Here is a 19455-nt window from a genome sequence, read left to right as displayed (position 1 = left end):
AGTTATATCCAAGATAATGTATTTCCTAACCAACCCAGATAATCGAGGAGCCTAGTGTAATATATTACTGTTTCATTTGCAGCCACTGGCAGGTTTTCAGCACTGCCAACTTCTTTTGCTGCATACCTCCACACACTAGAATTTTACCAAGAATCTAAATGATTTGAATGTCAATTTGGAAAGTCGATTTCAACCATAACATTACAACAGTAAAACAAAGTGCATGAGTGTGGTACAAATGACAATAGGATTTCATATTCTGGTTATATTTGAAACAACCAAATAATGACTATAAAAGTCGAATTTGGTCCAAACCTAATCTATCCTCAGGATCAATCAAAATACCACGTAAAATATGTAAGCATATATTCCCACAGTTTCCTGTGTCTTCCATACAACCTTCTTACTTGTATTATTGATATAATACCATCTACTTATGCAAAACATCCACGTACCTGTACTGCTACCATTTTCTTCATAACTTATTAACAACCTATGAACTTTGGTCTCTTGCAAACTCTTAACAAATATATTTTCTCCCTTTTATAGAAAGGTGTTAATAAAGGCATGAAAAGTCTTCACATCAGCCAATCCTTAGAAAGAACATCGGCTCGTACAGAAGACAAGACAACAAACAAAATAAAAAAAACACACAATAATCACAAGGTTCACAACAACATTCATGTTCAGAGAATGAATTACAATGTTAAAGGAAGGTAACAAAATATGACGCAAACTAACTGTATCCATACCTGCTACTGCTCAATACATTCAAACATCACTATAACAATGTAGTTTACATGACCAGAGTACAGCATGAATTTTATATTCATAACCTGTACAATCATACCAAAAGAAGAAATCGTCGGGCCGACGTGCAATGCAGAGCCTTGATTTACTTCTTACGACATCCCTCATGAAACCGTCAACCATTCCACTCATCACAACATCCCAAGCAAATCTTGAGCAATAAATTAATTATTTCCCCCAGAAAACATCACGATACCCCAGTCTGTTCTCCTCGTATGAAATAAATAACTTTAAATCTGCACTCCTCATGAAACAGTGCATGAGTTACGTCCTGTGCAACTTGTTCTTGACGAGTCCATTCCCGGAGGAGAACCCGATGAAGACGGAGATGTTGCTCCAGTTGGAATACCTCCCACAAATTTTAACTTTTTGTGGTGTGCTGATAGTCCAGTCTTATTACCACCTGAACTTCGATTATGATTTAAAACATAACGGTGCTGCACTGATGTGGTGTAGCTTGTCATAGCATACGACTTCAGATGAGACTTTATTGCAGTTGGAAGCGGAAGTTGGTCAATGCCATAAACAGTTGTTCTGGCAACAATTGCGCGGCAGCATAATTCCTGCAAGCTCAGAACTGTTGGACATAACAAAACATAGAATATATGCTTATACATGATTTCTGGGACAAAAATAGAAGACAATACCGTCATGTAACACACTGAAAATACTCAAAAGAATATGAAGAAGGTTAAGTCAGTCATTAATAAAACTAGACAGTGGTAAAGATGAACGAAAAATTAAGAAAGGTTCTGTAACCTCAACAATAAATGTACAGTTTTAGAAATATCAAATTAATACATTCTGTCACATCACATGAACAGTACAATTAAATATTATAATTACAAACAAGACTACACTCATAATAATCATCATTATTTACAGAATGCTTAGAGTCATCTATTAAAATTGCTTCTACATAGCAAATAAAATATTCATATACAGAAAGTAAACAGAACTGATATCATACAACAAAAGAACATAGCTTCTCCAATATCCAAACTCCGAAGTCAATTATCTGCGCAGAACACTTTGCAAGAACTTCCTCATATTCACGATATTTCAGTCACATACAATAGTTTATTATTAAGTTATTTAAGTAAAATCAGCTAAAAATAATATTTTTCAGTTTACAGGTCATTTTCAGTCTCATAAATGACACAATAACAGTTAAAGTGAAGCCAGTTACAATATTTAAATATTATAATAAGTATGTGCTTACTAGTTAAAATTTGAGCAAGAGTTACCTAATCATTAAAATATCATGTAAGTTTGTGACAGGATATATGGATACCTGAAAACTGTTTTAATGTACCACAATTATTAAACCAAAGTTATATGTAATATTATCTTCATATACACTGATGTATTGTTCATATTATGGTGCATTTTTATGGTGAAATTCTTATCCTTAACTTAAGCATGTAATTTTCTTAAGCAATACAAGACAATCATCGGTTATCTGCAAAATGTCACATTTTCTAAATACTGAAAAAATAAACATTAAACATTCAAACAAAGGATGTTATCATGTTCATTACAGTACTTCATTTATTATAATCACATATTTATTTTATTTATTTAGTTTTCTGTCTGATGACAGGTCCATATGAACAGGATCCTTCCATCCTTTTCTCTTCTCGGACTGGGACCTGTTCATATACGTTCTTGGCGGATGATCCAGAAGTGGTTTGCCATTGCCTTCTTCTGTGTGTGAAAGGAGTAATTGTTGGGATGCCACGGAGGAAAACTCCGTGTTGCCTAGACCACGGCCTTGCCCAACACAAGTTATAAATTCGGGCACCGCCGGGAATTGAACCCGAGACCCCAGGATTACAAAGCCAGCGTTCTAACCGCTAGACCACCGTGGCTAGTGCAATCACATATTATAAGATTTAAATATGTCTTTATGTTGCGTCTGCAATTACGTGTAGTGATAACATAATTTTAAAGGTTATATAAGTATAAAGACAGGCATGCTTACTTATTTGTCGATGTATTGTGTCTCACTGAACTGTCTGAGAGAGACTACCCATAATGTAGCAAATTTATAAAATGTAGTGGGCAAATCTGTCCCTCTACGTGATCGGGGGTTGATTTATATATGACTTCAAAGATAGGCTTATGATTATCATTATGTATATCATTCACGTGCATTTTTTTAAATTTTATTTACGTAGTATATGATATTCAAATATTTATTATTTTCACAATTTTTAGCATATCCATAGTTCTGAACAAATTTCCATATACATGCCCTGCATCAAAAATATGTTGATATCAGGGGTGTCTTTTGTTGGTGTGGCTGGCATGAATATGTTCATTACATTTATTAATATGAAATGTACATCCTGAGTGTCAAACACCATAATCTAATTAACATCCCATATAAAATAGCTGAATATAAAACAAAGTGATTCCATCACATGAAAAAAATGGATAAAAGATTTGCTGAAAGGTTTTACCAGTATACACCAAACACAGGAGAAGAGAATACACCATACAAACGACGAAAGGATCATTCTGAGTCGAACCATCTAAAAAGACTAATCCTTGATGTTGACGAAGAAGATAATGATTATGATGTGCATAAAAAATATTCCTGACTTGCTATCATAATGAAATCAATAATACTTCTGCCAGTCCCTCATAAAACCATATGGTTCTGCAAACTGCATTCTGGGACTGATCTTCTTCTGAAGTTACATTGATCTGCTTCCTAATTACAACAAAGAAAATTTGATACCCACATATGTATCATGTGCAGTGCATACTCACCTTTGTTTGATCTCCACAGTCTTTCCATGCCATTGCGATGTAATGCCATGCGAGAGAGCTCACTGAAACTCTCACGGATATTGAAGTTACACAACGGACTCACTTCAAAGAATGCCATGCGATTTTTTGCGGCATAAATTTCTGCTTCTTGTGCCCGAACCTGACGCTTGAAAGCTAGGTGAAGACGATTTCCGACTAGTACTTTTGGAACACCAGGTGCATGCTACAATAAATGAATGACCATCAGCAAAGAAGAACGTAACACTGCATCACAAATAATGGCTATACATGCTGACATCAAGTTAAAGTATGTAACTAAAATTCCGATTATTATAAGTCACATAATATTAAAACGGTCAGCAAAAGAAAAACTAATAATTCTATGGTGCATTTAGCATTAAGAACTGACTGAGCTGCTTCATAAGCTGTTACTTCCAATGTCACCACTAAAGTGACTAACATGAATGATGGCAGCTAAGAGTTTTGGACACTACCGAGCATCTAATGTCACGAGTCTTCATGAGCCAATCAGCTTCAAAGAGATGGTGTATAAAGTATTCAGTTACTTCAAGCACAAAGCAGACACCACTTGTATCTCATTCCCTCTCTGAACCAACTTCCTTACTTCATGTCAGTACTTTGGTACAAAATCAAATTTTCCAATTTTGCTTTCCCACAATTACTGTAACATAGTTACATTTGTTCTACAAGATGGCATAACATCCACACCCAATATAACAATCCTAATATATGTATCATCTATAGCTTTCATGGCAAATAAATTCAACAAAATCTTATCAGGCATTAAATTGAGTCAGTTGGTTCAGACCACCTGATGTGCCTGAATGTCCAAGAAGACTTTGCACACATTTACACACAGAGACAATGTCCAGATTCAGTTACTTACCTCTTCTACTTCTTTCAGCCAGCGGTCAATACCATCAAATGACCATTTATTTGTGATGTCATATACTAACAGAATACCCTGTGCTCCACGAGAGTATGATCGAATGATGGTACAAAAACGTCCTTGTCCAGAAGTATCCCACAACTGCAGTTTTACACGCTTTCCATCTAACAGTATTGTTGTAGTTTTGTATGCTGCAAATGAACACAATAACATTTAACCACCATGCTGCTCTTCATAAATAATAATTACAAAAGCTTTCATGTATCAAATCCTTTATTCTTTTGCATGCCAGCAACACACATGCATTAACAAAGTTTGTGTTCTTACCACCTCCACTGCAAAAAGGCGATTCTGCTGACCCATCTTCAAGACCACTTAAGATTTCTTGCTTCCCTACATCACTGTCACCAACTAACAAAAATTTTAACAAGTAATCATATTGTTTTTGTTGAGAAATTGGTCTTGGCTCCAAAGCCATAACACAATCTTTTGTTTCTCTTGCGCATAATAGACTTTTTCTTCAGCGCCTAATCCTTAACCAGGTAATTACTATCACCGTGGCAGGTACCTTTTCTGTTGTATTTTGAAGCGATGCCTGCACCTTATATAAAATTGTACACATAATAAATCATTGTGATATAAATTTCTCTTTCTGATGTCACTGTCCTACTTCGTTTATCACCGCTTTCTGGACGTAATGGATGTGCTCTAGAATAGATATCAAAATATTCAGACAATTGAGCTCAGAATTGCGCACGGATGAACTACGGTAATATAATGTTCTAGGTGACCGTGAAATAGGTGCACATTTACTCGCAAGATGTCGCTTAAATATTAAAATAGTCGTGGTTTAATAAAGAATTGATTACCGACAAAGGTGATGGCTGTTTTTAAAAACGATGTGATGTGCATTTCCAGCCTACACCCCAACTCTTAACAGTTTGCTGCCTTTTGAAAATATGGTGCAAAATTAAACGTAATAATTTCTTTGAAGTACCATAACCCAGTTTCAGTTTATTTAACCTCAACCTGGTAAATGTCAATATGGACGCTGTGAAAGGGGAACCAAGGGGCACATTGTTTGAAATTGTAGATAAGGTGTTATTCGCTAATTTCGTAAGTTTTGAAGCATGCAATAAGTTTAACTGTATTAAAAAGCTTATAAAAGTTAAGTTCAAAGCCCATTGTATACTTTCTTCTTGAATTAATGATAAGCACAGTAGCTATTTTACACGCTATTGTAACAACTTCTTAGACCTGATCATGTAATTATTTGGCCGGTCACAGTGGCCGCGCTGTCTGAGGCATGGGACTTGTGCGCTTGGACACTGACCGTGGGTTCGAATCCTACTCAAGATGTAGATGTTTGTCCCTCTTCTTTCTGTGTGTTGAGCTGTCCTGTGTACAGGTAGAGGCCTTGGCACGGTTTGATCACATCCAAGGACGCCTACCAAATGTCTAAATAGATTATCTAACTTCCAAAAGAGGCGGCCAAGGCCCACACTGAATTGTAGAGCCACAGATAATGATCATGTAATTATAGTAGGAGGACCAGGTACTAACCTAGATAGAGACTGAAAATGACATGGACAGCATACAAATGTTGGTTTTGTTGGCCTTCTTGAGCGTCACGACAGGCCACATGAGCAAGTGGATAAATAGAATAGAATTTATTAACATTCCATAGATAATTCATAGGCCTAAGCCACGGATGTAGAACATAGCATAAATACATTACTTGTTTCCAATACAAATGAAAATACAGGAGTGCAAATATGAGACTAAAAGAATACCTCGAATCTCACTCTTACTCCATAGAAGAATGGACCTCAACCAAAAATTCTCAGCTATTATAAATACATGCGAGCAATATGCCTTCTTGTATTGTTATTTTTGTGGTAATACTGTATATACTGTAATTTATATTTGTATTAGAAAGAAGTATTTGTGCTGTGATATGTTCTACATCCTTGGTTGGGCCTATGAAGGATCTATGCAATATAAAATAAATTCTGTTCTATTCAAACTAGCTTTCTAGCAATATGCTATGGAGGCCCTCCAATTAAATTTAATTACTATAAGGTATCTTTAAATATTACTTATATTACAGTTACCGCTACTGACCCGAGCAACAGCAGAAAATGAAGAGCCAACTGCAGGATATATGTTCAAAGAAATAGAAGGTATCCTTTTCATATTTAAATTATGGTCAACTGGGTTGTACCTCCATCTTCAGGTTAGAAGTTGCTGCTAGCCATCTCAATACAGCAATTGGTAACTTCGGCCCTTTTTCAAGGAAATCATTGTTGCAGTAAATATTATAAGAAGAATGATCAGTGAATATAGGCTTAGTTCCATAAAATTAGGACCAGCACATTCCAAGCAGTTGTTAGAAGGATACAGGCAAGAGCAGACATATTGCCTCAACAGTCTCAGATCATACCTCACTGGAACAAATAGAGGGCAGAAGTAGTTTATGGTTTATAGTAATAAGAATGCCACTGTTGTGTTGTTGAGTAAATCATCGATTCTATTAATTTGTTCCACATGATGCCATATTAATAGTTCATATAACATTTGTACATCCATGTACAGAATATAATAATGGCAGAGATCTTTAAGGTATTCCATTAATTTTCAGTATTTACCCTAACTTAATTGTCAGAAATTACCTTTCAGCCTCCACCACACTGTCAACAGCTAGCAGAATATTTGAACCGGAGGTTGGAGAAACCTTCAGCTTGTGTTAAACTGAAGGTAATTTTCAGAGGAAAGAAGCAACATTAAAGTACCCAGCTATGCTCTAGAGCAAGTATTGTCTGTATTTTTGTTTCAGGTTTTGAAAATAATGCTGTATTTGATCCAAAATGGTCACGTAAGTTTCCGAACCTATTTAAGAAGAAATGATGGTTATATAAAGCTGGCAACAATGTATAATGGTCCACCTGATCCTCTTCTTGGTATGGCTCCATATGAGAACATCAGAACAACTGCGCAGGTAATGAGGGTGCTTTTTCTCACCCCTCTGGTTCTTGTGAACGAGATCTTTGTTCAAAAAGTTATCAGGGCTGCTTCCTTACATCAAGACTTCTTTGTCTTTCCATTACATCATTCACAATCAACATGCTGTTCTCTGCAGTTGGCAAAACACTGTAAATGAATAAAATAATAAGAAATATACCCAGGAAGACCCCAGCCCTTGCTTTCAAATATTTGAACCAGTCCATCATGTTTAAAGCACAAATGCTGTATCTCTGTCATCCCACAAAATTTCAATTACTCTATCATAAGAATTAGAAGTGAAATGCTAGTTTTACATCCCAATGATTGATCACTTAGGTTATTAGTACGCTGTTTCAGATGCCGAGGAAACAGGACTTGTTTTTATGTTTATTTAACCACGCTGTTGGTAGCTTGGATCATGCAGCGTCAAATACGATTATCTGATTATCACAAATGATGAACGGGTGAAGTTTCGGAAGGTAGCGGTACCCAGAATTCAGTAGCATCGTACCATATGTAAACGAATTTTACATTACCTGAAAATCACTTATATCGAGATTCCCCGTTCACGAGTAATCTGCTGACTGCTGCCATCTGATCTGTTCATCATATAAAAATGGGAAGAAGGACTTGGGTCGAGGTTCACGATGCTTGTAATGTTTAAGGAACTCTTGGACATTTTATTTAGTCCAGACATGATTCAGCAAGATGAATCGCAAGACTTACTGGAAACAGGCGAAAAAAGTAGACCGCAGCTTGGAGGTTTGGGTTCAGCTGGGAATACAAAAGGAAAATATGAGGGTTTTGGCAGTAGTCCTCTTGATAGAGAAGGTAATGTATTTCAAGTGCGTTTATTTTTTAACAGAATAAATTTCCAACTTGTATCTTTTAATTGTCCATCCACACTTATCACAATACTAGTATCAAAAAAGTATTGTGATAAGTATAGATGGACAATTACAAGATACAAACTCTCAATTAATTTTACCTTGAAACTAATGCATAGAGAATATTTTCTAATGTTCTGTGGATAGTTAATTCGCCTGAATGTTATATGTTGATAACAATTAAATAAAAAGCCCATATCAAATATTAGTTTAATATAAATTAAACGTTGCAGTCTCATGCCATGTTTCGTGGGTCTCAGTTGTAGTTGGAGGAGAAGACCTCCGGATATGATACGGAAGGTAGCTGCAAATATATTGAATAAATAATTATGGGCAGATGACAGGGGGACGGTAACTTAGCTTGGGAAGTACAGAAAGTAAGATTATCTCACAGGTCCAATACCTGCTCAGAATATGAAGGTCGCAGAATCAAGGTTTAAAATAAGATTACAATGTAATGAATTCACAGCATGAACTCGGTATTGCTCACAGATGTCTTTGTCCTGTTACAGAAACATTTAAAGGAAAAATGATAGACATGTTGGAGAAACTGATGCATCCAACAGATGAAACAGCTGAGAAGATAAAATCTGCTCTGACAAGTTCACCTGGCGAATACGAAGCTGTTCCCGTGGACCTAATGACAGATTCAGATGTTGACATTCAGCCTGCAGAAGCACAGAAAGCAACAGTCAAAATAAAAGGTTCTTTGCAAGTTGTGTTCAGTTTTACATGTGTAACCTCTATCAGTCGTGCATCGCTGCTCGACATACAATTTCGCTGGCTGTGTGTCATGGTGACATACCTCTAAACAAACCCCTTATTTAATGACTGGTCTGCAGTCCCTTAGTTTTAGGTTTTAAATCACTTGAAGTATTGTATTGTAACTAAGTGAAAATTTAATTCACATTTAAAATTTTGGCCAAGGTTAGAGTCATTGCGTTCGGTATCTAAGACTTTCAGCTTAATTTTATATCTTTAAATATAAATATGCAACTTTCTCTGTTTATTGATCACATCCATTGTCCCCCCAGAATGAATTATTAATTAAGAATCATTCATACCATGAAGGTTTAGCTCCATGCATTCTTAAACTCAGCACCAGACAGAGGTGAATAGTCAACTTCAGAGCTTCGGGTACCCATCGTGGGAGGTTGGGTGGGCCTCAGAGCTGGTCTCGACGCAGTGGCGAGAAAAAGCTCTGCAGAGTATTCGTGTTAACCACGATAGCTGTGTTAGCCCGGCTAAAGCTTTTAAAAATTAAAAATCCGCGGTTCAGTGGGACTCCATACAATGGAACTTAGCAGAACTGATCATATAACACGATGCTAGCCAGCTCTAACCACTCAGGTGTCGGTAATCAGCTAGTTGAGGTTTATGGTAGTGGCAAGAATATCAAAGTAATGGCCTTGCAAGTAACATTAGTTACTCATTTCTTGTAATTACTTTAAAGAGACGACAAGCATACAGACTTCTTACAGAGTTCAAAGTGTACATTCACATGATATCCTATAGCAAGAAAAACTTTAAGTAATTGTATATGACAATAAGCGCTTTGTCCTCAGTACTTACCAATTCAATGAAGATAATCATCCCCTAGTCGTATTTGATGCTAAATAACCATTGCAGTTGATACAGTGACATCAAATAATCTATGCAGCTAGAAACATCATTTTCTATACTTTAAATGTCCATACACAATGCTCCTACCGATTGTCCCGTTAACACTACATTGAAGTGATCCCTCCCAACGCTTCCAGCTCATGTGCCGGGCCGCGCGGGTGGAGGCTGGGAATCCGATGATGATATCCAGCAGGAGGAAGTATCAGAACTACAACAATATTCATCTAGCAAGAGAGGAAGCAATGTGTCTGTGGATTCGCTTGAAAAGTAAGACCTGTCTACTAAGCATGCACAGAGAGACATCGAGAAAGACATTTATTTGGCTGTTGCAAATTGCCTTGCCTAATAACTTTGTGTGGTATTTCGGAACTATTCCTTTTACATTCTGAGAAGAATACAGATTGAGAACAGGCCACTGAAGCATGTATTTGGACCTTTAATGGTGGAAGAAACAGAAGACCGATGTTTTCAATGATTTTTCTCAGTTGTAAGGCAAATGCCAGGGTATAATTCAAAATAGGCACGACCCATCTTCCCCAATCATTGAGGCCTTCAGTTGAAGTGATCCCCTTCCCCCCTCCCCCTCCGAGTCACAGAGGCAATCAGCCAAAGTGAGCTCAACACTTCTGGGTTCAAATTCCAAATGGGTTTCTTGTGAGGGAATGGCGTAACCGAGCAAGGGACAATGTCCTGCACCCTTTGTTAGCTTTTTGGTTGGTTGTCTGGCTGAGTGACTATTAGCTTCTCAAAAAGGACTGCTTCATGGAGTTGTTTTAAAAGTGGGTTATACAGTTGCACCACCTTACAGGATAGAACCATCAGCAGCAGAGGTGACACCTGTGAAGGAAATTGTGAATGAATTCTGCATTCTACAGGAGTGGCCAGTACCCCTGTCTCAACTAAATGACGCATGTAAAAAGTGAGTGGTTTAATGTCTCATAGAATAAAACTTTGGAATCTGTGTGCACAGAAGTACAAACACTGAGATCTTCACCCTCCTCAGGTTTTAAGAAGTGTAGATACTATCAAATACTAGTTTATGGCATCAAATGTTCATAATTTTTCTCTTTACAAAAAAATTTACGTAATCTCACTTTCTGTGATGCAACACACATTCCATTGTGGCATACCTGGAAACACTGTTACATATAATTTTCTGGAACCCCCTTCATTGGGGAGGTTCACTAAAAAAATTTTGACACATTCCGATTTTTGTAAAGATTAGGTAATATTAATGGAAACTTTTGCCATGGAAGTGACTGGGTAAGGAATCCTCCTGATTTCATCACCAAGCCAAATAGGCACCACACAGAGGTCATTGGCACTATTTGCAAACATCAAATTCTGGCAAATGCACCAGAATTGTTATTTCATGTATTCATAACCTGTCTGCTTGCCACTTAGATGTTTTGATACCATTCTTGCGCACACTTTCGTCATGCTCGGATCTTTGGTCAAAGTCAGTCTCACAGTATCTTCATTCATCTTCAGTTCTACTGCTACCTTCTAAACAGTGAATTGATTGTCATTTGTCAACATTTCAGCTACTTTCTTCACATTTGGATCACTTATTCATGTTGGAAGACGGCCATTATTTTTGTGATATGTAATGTATTTTCTTTAGTCTCTTGAAATCACTTGACACACACAAATAATTCTTTCTCAATAAATTTCCAGTTAAGTTTTTGTATGTTTCATTGTCTCCAATTTCACACTAAATATTTAATGTTGATTCGCTGCTTCAGTGGTCCCCAACATTTTTTGTGCCTACGGGTACATTTGAGAGTTTATGAGATCGTGGCGGGCACCAACCAATTAACAAATCCAAATTGTCTTTTCTCTGGACAAATAAGATATGGACACCAAATAATACACAAAACAACACGACGTTTAATGATACAAGAAACCACACAATCAAAAATACGTAGTTTTATAAGTACAATTATTATTACTCAAGTGGGAAGTTAGCGTGATGTTTGGCGCTGCATTTCATCGGCCAGTTTTTCAAATTTGGGAGTGTAGGATGTTGCTGCTAGCAAACGATCGTCAAGATGGGCGTCAGTAAGTCGAGATCTGCGCTTTGATTTTATAATGTTCATAGTTGAACGGCCTTCATTATTCAGTATAACCTCTTTCCGTAATGTGGGCACCCAAAAAAAGCCTTGGTGCCCGCAGGCACTGTGTTGGGGACCACTGCTCTGCTCTATCAGTTTATTGATGCAGTGTGTTGGATCTTTGTCAGAAACAATACACTGCTTCAACATAATACTTACGTCCATAAAACAAACTGAATCTTACTTGACACAAAACTTCTTTATCATGTAGTCAACGTGAACCACATATGCCGACTGCTGCAGAAACGTATGTCCAGTTAGTTGTAGCCTCAACTAGAATGTGTATACTTCCTTTTACCATAATTTTCCTGAAGCATAAATGAGTGAGATTTCAAGTGACCACACTGAATGTTCAGTCTAGTGTTTATCTTCTACATTAAGAAATCAAAGCCCATTAATCCGCCAGTTAACAAACACTTCTGTGACTTCCAGTGGACATTAAGTCAGATGATTATAGACAATCAAGTTTCTAAGCGAGATATATACATTAAAGCATTATGGTTTCTTTTTCTCTAGGTCCGCAACTCTGAACTGTGGTGATGTTCTACATGCAATTGGCAATATTTTGCTCCAGTCCCCCAGCAAAGTCTCTGACATATCACTGACACGTGCGCTGTTAATGTTAGAATGGTTTCTAAGAACTGATCTTATTACCCCAGCTGCCTTCTCAAAGGCCATTTCAGTGCCACTTAATCGCGTGTTAAAATCGGAATCCATCGGACAAGATGTAATGGTAAAGGCTCAGAAAATCAGACTGATCTTGGACAAACTGCAGCCAAGACAAGGTTAACCCAACATTCAGCGATTTGGGTTGAAGTGTAGTAACACAAAAGGTGATAAACAAAAGTATGAATATGCATTAATTAAAGCGTATTTTAAAATCTGTTTCCATCATTTGCCATGTGTTGGAAGATCGTCTAAATGAAAATTTATTGCTAAACCTCGTTCATGAGCAACTCTGTGAAGCCCATCCTTTGACGGCAGTTCGAACAGCATTACCAGATGTTGCTCTGTAGCGGTTAACTCTTGATTTTGATCCGGGAGGTCCCTATCAATAGGCTATCCATAAGTTCTTTGTTTTCCCCAGTCAAACTGCTGAAAGAGTCTTAAAACAGACCATCGCACCTCCACATCTTCCCTGATCACATGATATCCAACGTTACACATCCTACACAGCAGACAAAGGTTATTATAAACGAATCCGGACACAAACACTATTGCCTGCAAAAAATATTTGAATATGAGATTATGGGAACTAAAATATTACACAATTCCCAATGAAATTAAAGTTATTTATTACAATATGACTGAAATCGACATTAACGAAGGGCACGTGCAGATTGTCTGGATATTTGGTGGCTACAGTCGTGTACATCTTTCGCACTTTGTGTGAACAATGCAGTGGTTAGACTGCCTTTCCCAGGTGCTCGGCTGCGGCAACAGCGAGACTACAGCACCATCGTAGAGTGAGGTTACGATACAGGGGATGCTGCAGATGATTCTCACTGGCTCAGATGTTGTAGTTCTCTGGATATATGACTTTGACACAATTAAGTGGTCAATTTTTGCGTTACACACTTTGCTTAAAATGTAAAAATATTTGGAAGTCACGTTATTATGACAATGCATAATATATGGTAATGTACAAAGGATAAAACAAATGTTCAGCAACTTCAATAAATCTGTTTATTATGAAGAATAGGACCGGACCTCTGTACGATACAATTTCCTTCTACCTGTGCATATTTAGAATCTGGTACTGCTGCCTTCTTCCTTAACGCTGTCTTGTAGGAGATAACACTGCAATGACAGAAATGCGAACAGGGCTTCATTTCTTCACAACTTGAATTACATCTTCATCATGCATGATATGATGTACACCCACTCGCTGCGGTGAATATTTGGTACTTGTTCCCTGTAAAAAGAAATAAAATTTATTACCGTAAGAAGCTTTAATTTTATAATATCCGCTGAGAAATTAATTTTTTTTGCAGAAATTGGTAACACTACTGAGGTGGTGTGCTGGATCATGCAACTACATGATTTAGTAGTTTTCTATCAGACAGTAGTCACACAGATCCATAAGCAAGCGCGGTGTGTAGCGGGACACCTGGGTTGCATCTCCCATCAAAACCAAATAAATATTACTCTACTTGCATTCACTTTTTTAAACCTTCGTAATGTATTACGATGTCTGTAATTACGAGAAAAATTTGCCTGTTCTTTAAATTCTCATTACTCTGTACTAAGGTTGCACTTATTTTATCAGTATGAAATTTTAAGATAATCCCCGGTTTTCAGATTTAAACTATGAATAAATGATAAATGGGACATTATTCTAAAATCGTACTAATCGCCGTTCGAAACTCACCCATACAAGTGCATACTTAAATGCAGCTGCAAGTGTGCGGTGGATGGCATGACACACGTGTTCCACCGTTACACCGCGACGCAATATGAGACCATCGTCAAAATCTGGAGGGTCGCCTGGTTTCTTGGTGTACACCCTGATCAGCGACAGGTATTCCCAAAGCTGCTCCAATAAGTAGTCCAGGTTGAGTTTCATGTTACAGCTATTAACAAACAGTGGCAACTGTTATCTTCATTATTTTCATGCACTGCGACGTAATTTGTACTAACCGGTACATTCGCCATTCCCTGCATCAGGCTTACTTATAAAACAAATCAAATTATTACGAATAGTAAGACTGTTTATCTGACAAAGTTCCGAAAAAACAGTCGTGGCGAAAATAATTCAGTCATGATTCCACACCCACTATGTGATTACTTGTGCACTTTGTTTAAAGAATACGTTAAAACTCCGCTGATTTCTTTTCTATCTATTACGCGATACACACGAAGAATAAAAAAAACATGTGAGTGCAACATTTTATTAACTTCCACATACGTGTCACAAATGTAGTTAATATCACTTACCTTACTACTACACTATTTGGTTGACGAGCAATTCTGTCCACTTCTTCTATTGATATCTGATCAATTTTGTTGTAAACATAAAGGCACGGCAGGTAAACGCGGTTTGCAGAAATCACATCAATCAATTCATCGGCGTTGCAGTCCTCACGAAACAAAACCTTAAGGCAATGAATGCATGTTAACGATTAACCTCAGTGCAACAAATGGCTTTATAAAGAAATTTTAGAATAATGAAAATAATGTTCGTCCCCTATCAACGAATCGTACACTTATGAAAAAATATTTCACACAAATATTAATATAATGAAATTTCAAGTTTAGTTTAACAAAATTCTTTAAAAGTGTTATTCAGAATGTGTCAACGCTTCCTGAGCAAATACTCTATCAGCAACACAAGTCACATTTTACAATTAAAAAATACCAATTTTTCTTTCAAACAGTTTGTTAAATGTTCACTAAACGTCACAAGTACACAAATCTCCCCACGTACTGTAGTCGAGACATAAGTTTAATGAACTATAACACAAAACCATGTTGGTGAATGGAGTTTCAGAACGTTTTGTGGAACATCATGATTTATTTTGATGATATGACAAACCAAACTTACAGATTCAATTTTGGTTTATAATAAATGGATTTTGTATATCAGACTGCAAATATTATTTGCTTGCAGATTTTTTTAAAATTGAAAACTAGTGCACGGAATACACAGTCCCTTCTCTAATCACCTATTATGAAAAGCGACAGTCACATTAAATGCAATTTGCTACTTATTCCGTACACTTTATTTTACTGGCAAGACTTAAGGTGCGAGTAAATCCATCTAGAACTATCTCCACAGGTGTCACTCAGTTCCACAGTAGTTCCCCCCCCATATCCATTACACACCATTCAGCAAGGTGTGCATTGGTGTTTAGCAGGATTCACGACCCATCAGTAAATGGGTTCGATCGGGACCGCGACATTTAACGCTCCTGCTGTGACCCCCTTTGCGAGATGATGATGAAAGTGGAGTAATTGTTGGGATGCCACGGAGAAACCGGGGAAGCCCCCGGAGGAAAACTCCGTGTTGCCTAGACCACGGCCTTGCCCAACACAAGTTATGAATTCGGGCACCCCGGGAATCGAACCCGAGACCCCAGGATTACAAGGCCAGCGTTCTAACCGCTAGACCACCTCATCTTATTATTATTTAGTGTTCTGTCTGACGACAGGTCCATATGAACAGGATCCTTCCATCCTTTTCTCGGACTGGGACCTGTTCATATACGTTCTTGGCAGATGATCCAGAAGTGGTTTGCCATTGCCTTCTTCTGTGTGTGAATGGAGTAAGTTGGGATGCCACGGAGGAAAACTCCGTGTTGCCTAGACCACGGCCTTGCCCAACACAAATTATAAATTCGGGCACCGTCGGGAATCGAACCCGAGTCCCCAGGATTACAAGGCCAGCGTTCTAACCGCTAGACCACCGTGGCGGTTACAGTACAGATAGCGCCACTGCTTTCCTTTGCCAAAATGATACTGAACTCACTTCAGCATTGAAGATCTTGTATTCATGAAGGATCATCTGCACCAGTTTTTCATCAATTCGGGTCAAAGGACACGTTGAGTTGAAAGACAAACCGCCACCTTTCTTCACCTAATTAAACACAACAAACCCATTATAAACCCGAGTAAGTTCTAAATAAAATACTTCTGGAGATACCATACAAAAAGATTCCCAAAAGCAATAAAAATCTTGTCAGCAGAATTACAATTACCTGAAGGTGACAGTAGAGCCATCTATCTAAAAAATATACCTCAAACAATGGGAAATGTGCAACGTAACTTTTGGTAAGAATGCAGCACCGAGGAACGAGAATTTATACTACAATTTAACTATGGCTCTGGCTTTAATCAAATTAATATATGCAAATTAAATCTGAAAGTGCTCACCTTGAAGTAAATGTTTGGTTTCTTTTTGTTAAGTCGAATGCCTACACTTTCCAGCTCCTTCTCCAATAATCCACGTTGGACATCCTGTTTGGTAGCATCTAGCATCATCAGCACTAGGTCTGCGGTGCGGGCTACTGCAATCACCTGTGCAGAATGCCATCAGTAACTGACAAGTTCAAAGAAAATTAATAACGCAGGTATTACAATAACGAATTAAAAATATCTGTGAAACTTACATTAACTCACCTGCATGGACAAAGTGCCAACACAGCAACAAACTGAATCATCAACTTTTTGTTCCACAAATACACATTAACCAATCATGACTGTACCACCTAAAACACGCTTTCTTTCTTTTCTCGTCTTCAATCCTAGGATTGGTTGGCAGCCCCATTACGGGTTTTTTTTTGCGAAGATACCGCCATGGTTTCGCCTTGCCTTCCGTGCCCAATCTTTATCCATCAGACTGGAAGAGGAAGGACGCGGACAAACATCCATGCCTTGAGTGGGACTCGAACCCACGGTCCCAGCGGCCAGGCGCACGAGGTCCGCGCCTCAGATGGCGTGACCATTGCGGCCAGCCTAAAAGACGCTAAGAATAACGCTGCACTGTCTGTTACAAGTACCCCGCTGTCATTATTGACACACCTTGGGACCTATTTCATTAACTGGATCTTTAAAACTTTTTCACAATTTATTCTGATATTCTAGTAACGAGATGTTTGTTCTGAAAACACCTAATGACATCAAGCCACAAAGATTAAAGTAATATTTCATTTATATATTTCGCACTATCCTATAATTCACAAATTATTTTTCTTTACTGTGATTTTAAGAAAAAAATCAATTCACGTGAGTTTCATTCATTCCACAAAACATACAAAACTTCGCACAGATACAGGTGTTTATGATCAAATTCATTTTTATTTGTAATATTGTCAATTGTTTCTCCCGTGTATGGGCGAAATCCATTCAACACTTGGCAGAGTACTGGAGATATTCTTAGTGAAAAATGAAATGCGAGTGTGAAACATATTAGAAATTGAAATGGTCACACACAAGTGCACTCTCTCTCTCGCTATCTTTCATAACAGTTTTAAAGTCTGTGTCAAATGCATAAAAGTAGTTTTCCATGAAAAGAAAATATCCTAGTACCTGTCGTCCTCTGCCCTTGCCCTGAGAAGCCCCTTCAATAATACCAGGCAAATCCAGCAGCTGAATGTTTGCTCCCTTGTAATCTATAACTCCTGGGATGCATGTGAGCGTTGTAAATTCGTACGATGCCGCCTCACTTTCAGTTGCTGTCAAGGTACTAAGAAGAGTGGACTACAGACAAACAGAAGTCTATTGCAACCACTTTGAAACATATATACATATCCAAAACCTCAAACCATTTACATAAATACCACCTACTTAATGACATCAGAGTACAAAATCAGCAACATAAATAATCTTATATGCGACATGAGATTCCCACGGCAGTAAAGATGTCCATACTGGTCTCCAGCATCTAGTGCAGTCATCTTGTCAATTACCTGTCATTTTAATTATGAAATTTGCTCGAACCATTTGACTATATGTATTAATTTCCCTGATGCCACTTATGATGACCTCTTGAGGTCGAAACGCGTATGGCAAAAGTGTCCATTATAGTGTTAATAGTTGTTGGTTTTTTTCAGTCTATATTCTAATACACTACACGGTATGCAAAGTTTTAAGATTCTCAAGCAGAAGAGAAAACAATTCTTAACCTATCAAAAAATTAGAATTGTGGAACTTTATTTACTTTCAAATTATATATCTATGCCCAAACTCAAGAATGGTGAACTGCAGTAAAAAAAAAACCCTTTATGATAAGCACCAGGTGACATACAAAGGTGGTAACGTACCTTTCCAACAGATGGAAAACCAATTAAGGCTACACGGGCATCACCCGACTTCAAAACATCAAAGCCTTCGCCTTTCTCCGATTTCTTTGGTGGTTCAAGAAGTTGTGACCTATACTTTGCAAGCTTGGCTTTTAACAATCCAAGATGATATTCCGTGGCTGAAATAAAAATATTTAATAATGTAACCTATATCAAAATGAGCATACTCTGAAAATATTATTACTTATGACAAATTTAATCTAAACTGCACTTCACCTTTATTTTTCTGAGTTCTCGCAATTTCTTTTTCTATCTCGGATATTTTCTCCAAAATGCCCATCTCGAGTTATAAAATTAAACTATGGTAGCTACAGCAAGAACTCAAAATTTTTTAACATCAGTCCCAACAAATCATTTCTCGATGTAACAAGCCATCCTGACTTATTTCCACATAATATCACGAGCATGGGTTATCCCTACATAATGTTATCCAGTGCAACACAGATGAACACAAATACTGATGATCTGTAAGAAACGCTTCAGCTTTGATTATATCTCCTTCCACATGCAGACAGGTCCCTGATGGAATA

At 37.5% G+C, this 19455-nt stretch overlaps 3 protein-coding genes across 9 annotated transcripts; 1 reads left to right on the top strand and 2 right to left on the bottom strand.

The window, feature by feature from the left end:
- Positions 1 to 659: 659 nt before the first annotated feature.
- Rab40 (RAS oncogene family member Rab40) lies at positions 660 to 5297 on the bottom strand. Its single transcript, XM_022064984.2, has 4 exons — positions 4826 to 5297; positions 4496 to 4689; positions 3589 to 3811; positions 660 to 1387 (listed from the first exon to the last, which is right to left on the bottom strand). The coding sequence occupies exons 1-4, from the start codon at positions 4974 to 4976 to the stop codon at positions 1056 to 1058; spliced, it is 900 nt and encodes a 299-aa protein (XP_021920676.1). The 5' UTR covers positions 4977 to 5297; the 3' UTR covers positions 660 to 1055.
- LOC110830274 (AP-4 complex accessory subunit Tepsin) lies at positions 5289 to 13824 on the top strand. 6 transcript variants are annotated; one of them, XM_022064978.2, is made up of 9 exons: positions 5289 to 5375; positions 6609 to 6681; positions 7164 to 7255; positions 7335 to 7496; positions 8167 to 8332; positions 8901 to 9092; positions 10149 to 10278; positions 10820 to 10930; positions 12642 to 13824. In XM_022064978.2, the coding sequence occupies exons 2-9, from the start codon at positions 6663 to 6665 to the stop codon at positions 12913 to 12915; spliced, it is 1146 nt and encodes a 381-aa protein (XP_021920670.1). In that variant the 5' UTR covers positions 5289 to 5375; positions 6609 to 6662; the 3' UTR covers positions 12916 to 13824. The 6 variants fall into 6 exon arrangements, with proteins under 6 accessions (XP_021920670.1, XP_021920669.1, XP_021920668.1 ...); XM_022064977.2 differs by having other exon boundaries at positions 5337 to 5474; XM_022064976.2 differs by lacking the exon at positions 5289 to 5375 and adding an exon at positions 5476 to 5614.
- On the bottom strand, positions 13789 to 19451 carry LOC110830275 (developmentally-regulated GTP-binding protein 2). Of its 2 annotated transcripts, XM_022064983.2 has the most exons (8): positions 19142 to 19451; positions 18887 to 19044; positions 18153 to 18323; positions 16998 to 17141; positions 16594 to 16701; positions 15063 to 15220; positions 14497 to 14698; positions 13789 to 14040 (listed from the first exon to the last, which is right to left on the bottom strand). In XM_022064983.2, exons 1-8 carry the CDS (start codon positions 19203 to 19205, stop codon positions 13954 to 13956), a joined length of 1092 nt encoding a protein of 363 aa, XP_021920675.1. In that variant the 5' UTR covers positions 19206 to 19451; the 3' UTR covers positions 13789 to 13953. The 2 variants fall into 2 exon arrangements, with proteins under 2 accessions (XP_021920675.1, XP_087196601.1); XM_087340475.1 differs by lacking the exon at positions 18153 to 18323.
- Positions 19452 to 19455: the final 4 nt, after the last annotated feature.

Source organism: Zootermopsis nevadensis, unplaced genomic scaffold (genome assembly GCF_977971745.1).
Source record: "Zootermopsis nevadensis isolate Lab colony 2312 unplaced genomic scaffold, Znev_1.0 Znev_ptg000061l, whole genome shotgun sequence".
Taxonomy (NCBI): Eukaryota; Metazoa; Arthropoda; class Insecta; order Blattodea; family Termopsidae; genus Zootermopsis; species Zootermopsis nevadensis.
The sequence above is the reverse complement of the archived record's forward strand: the minus strand, read 5'-3'. Positions and strand labels throughout refer to the sequence as shown.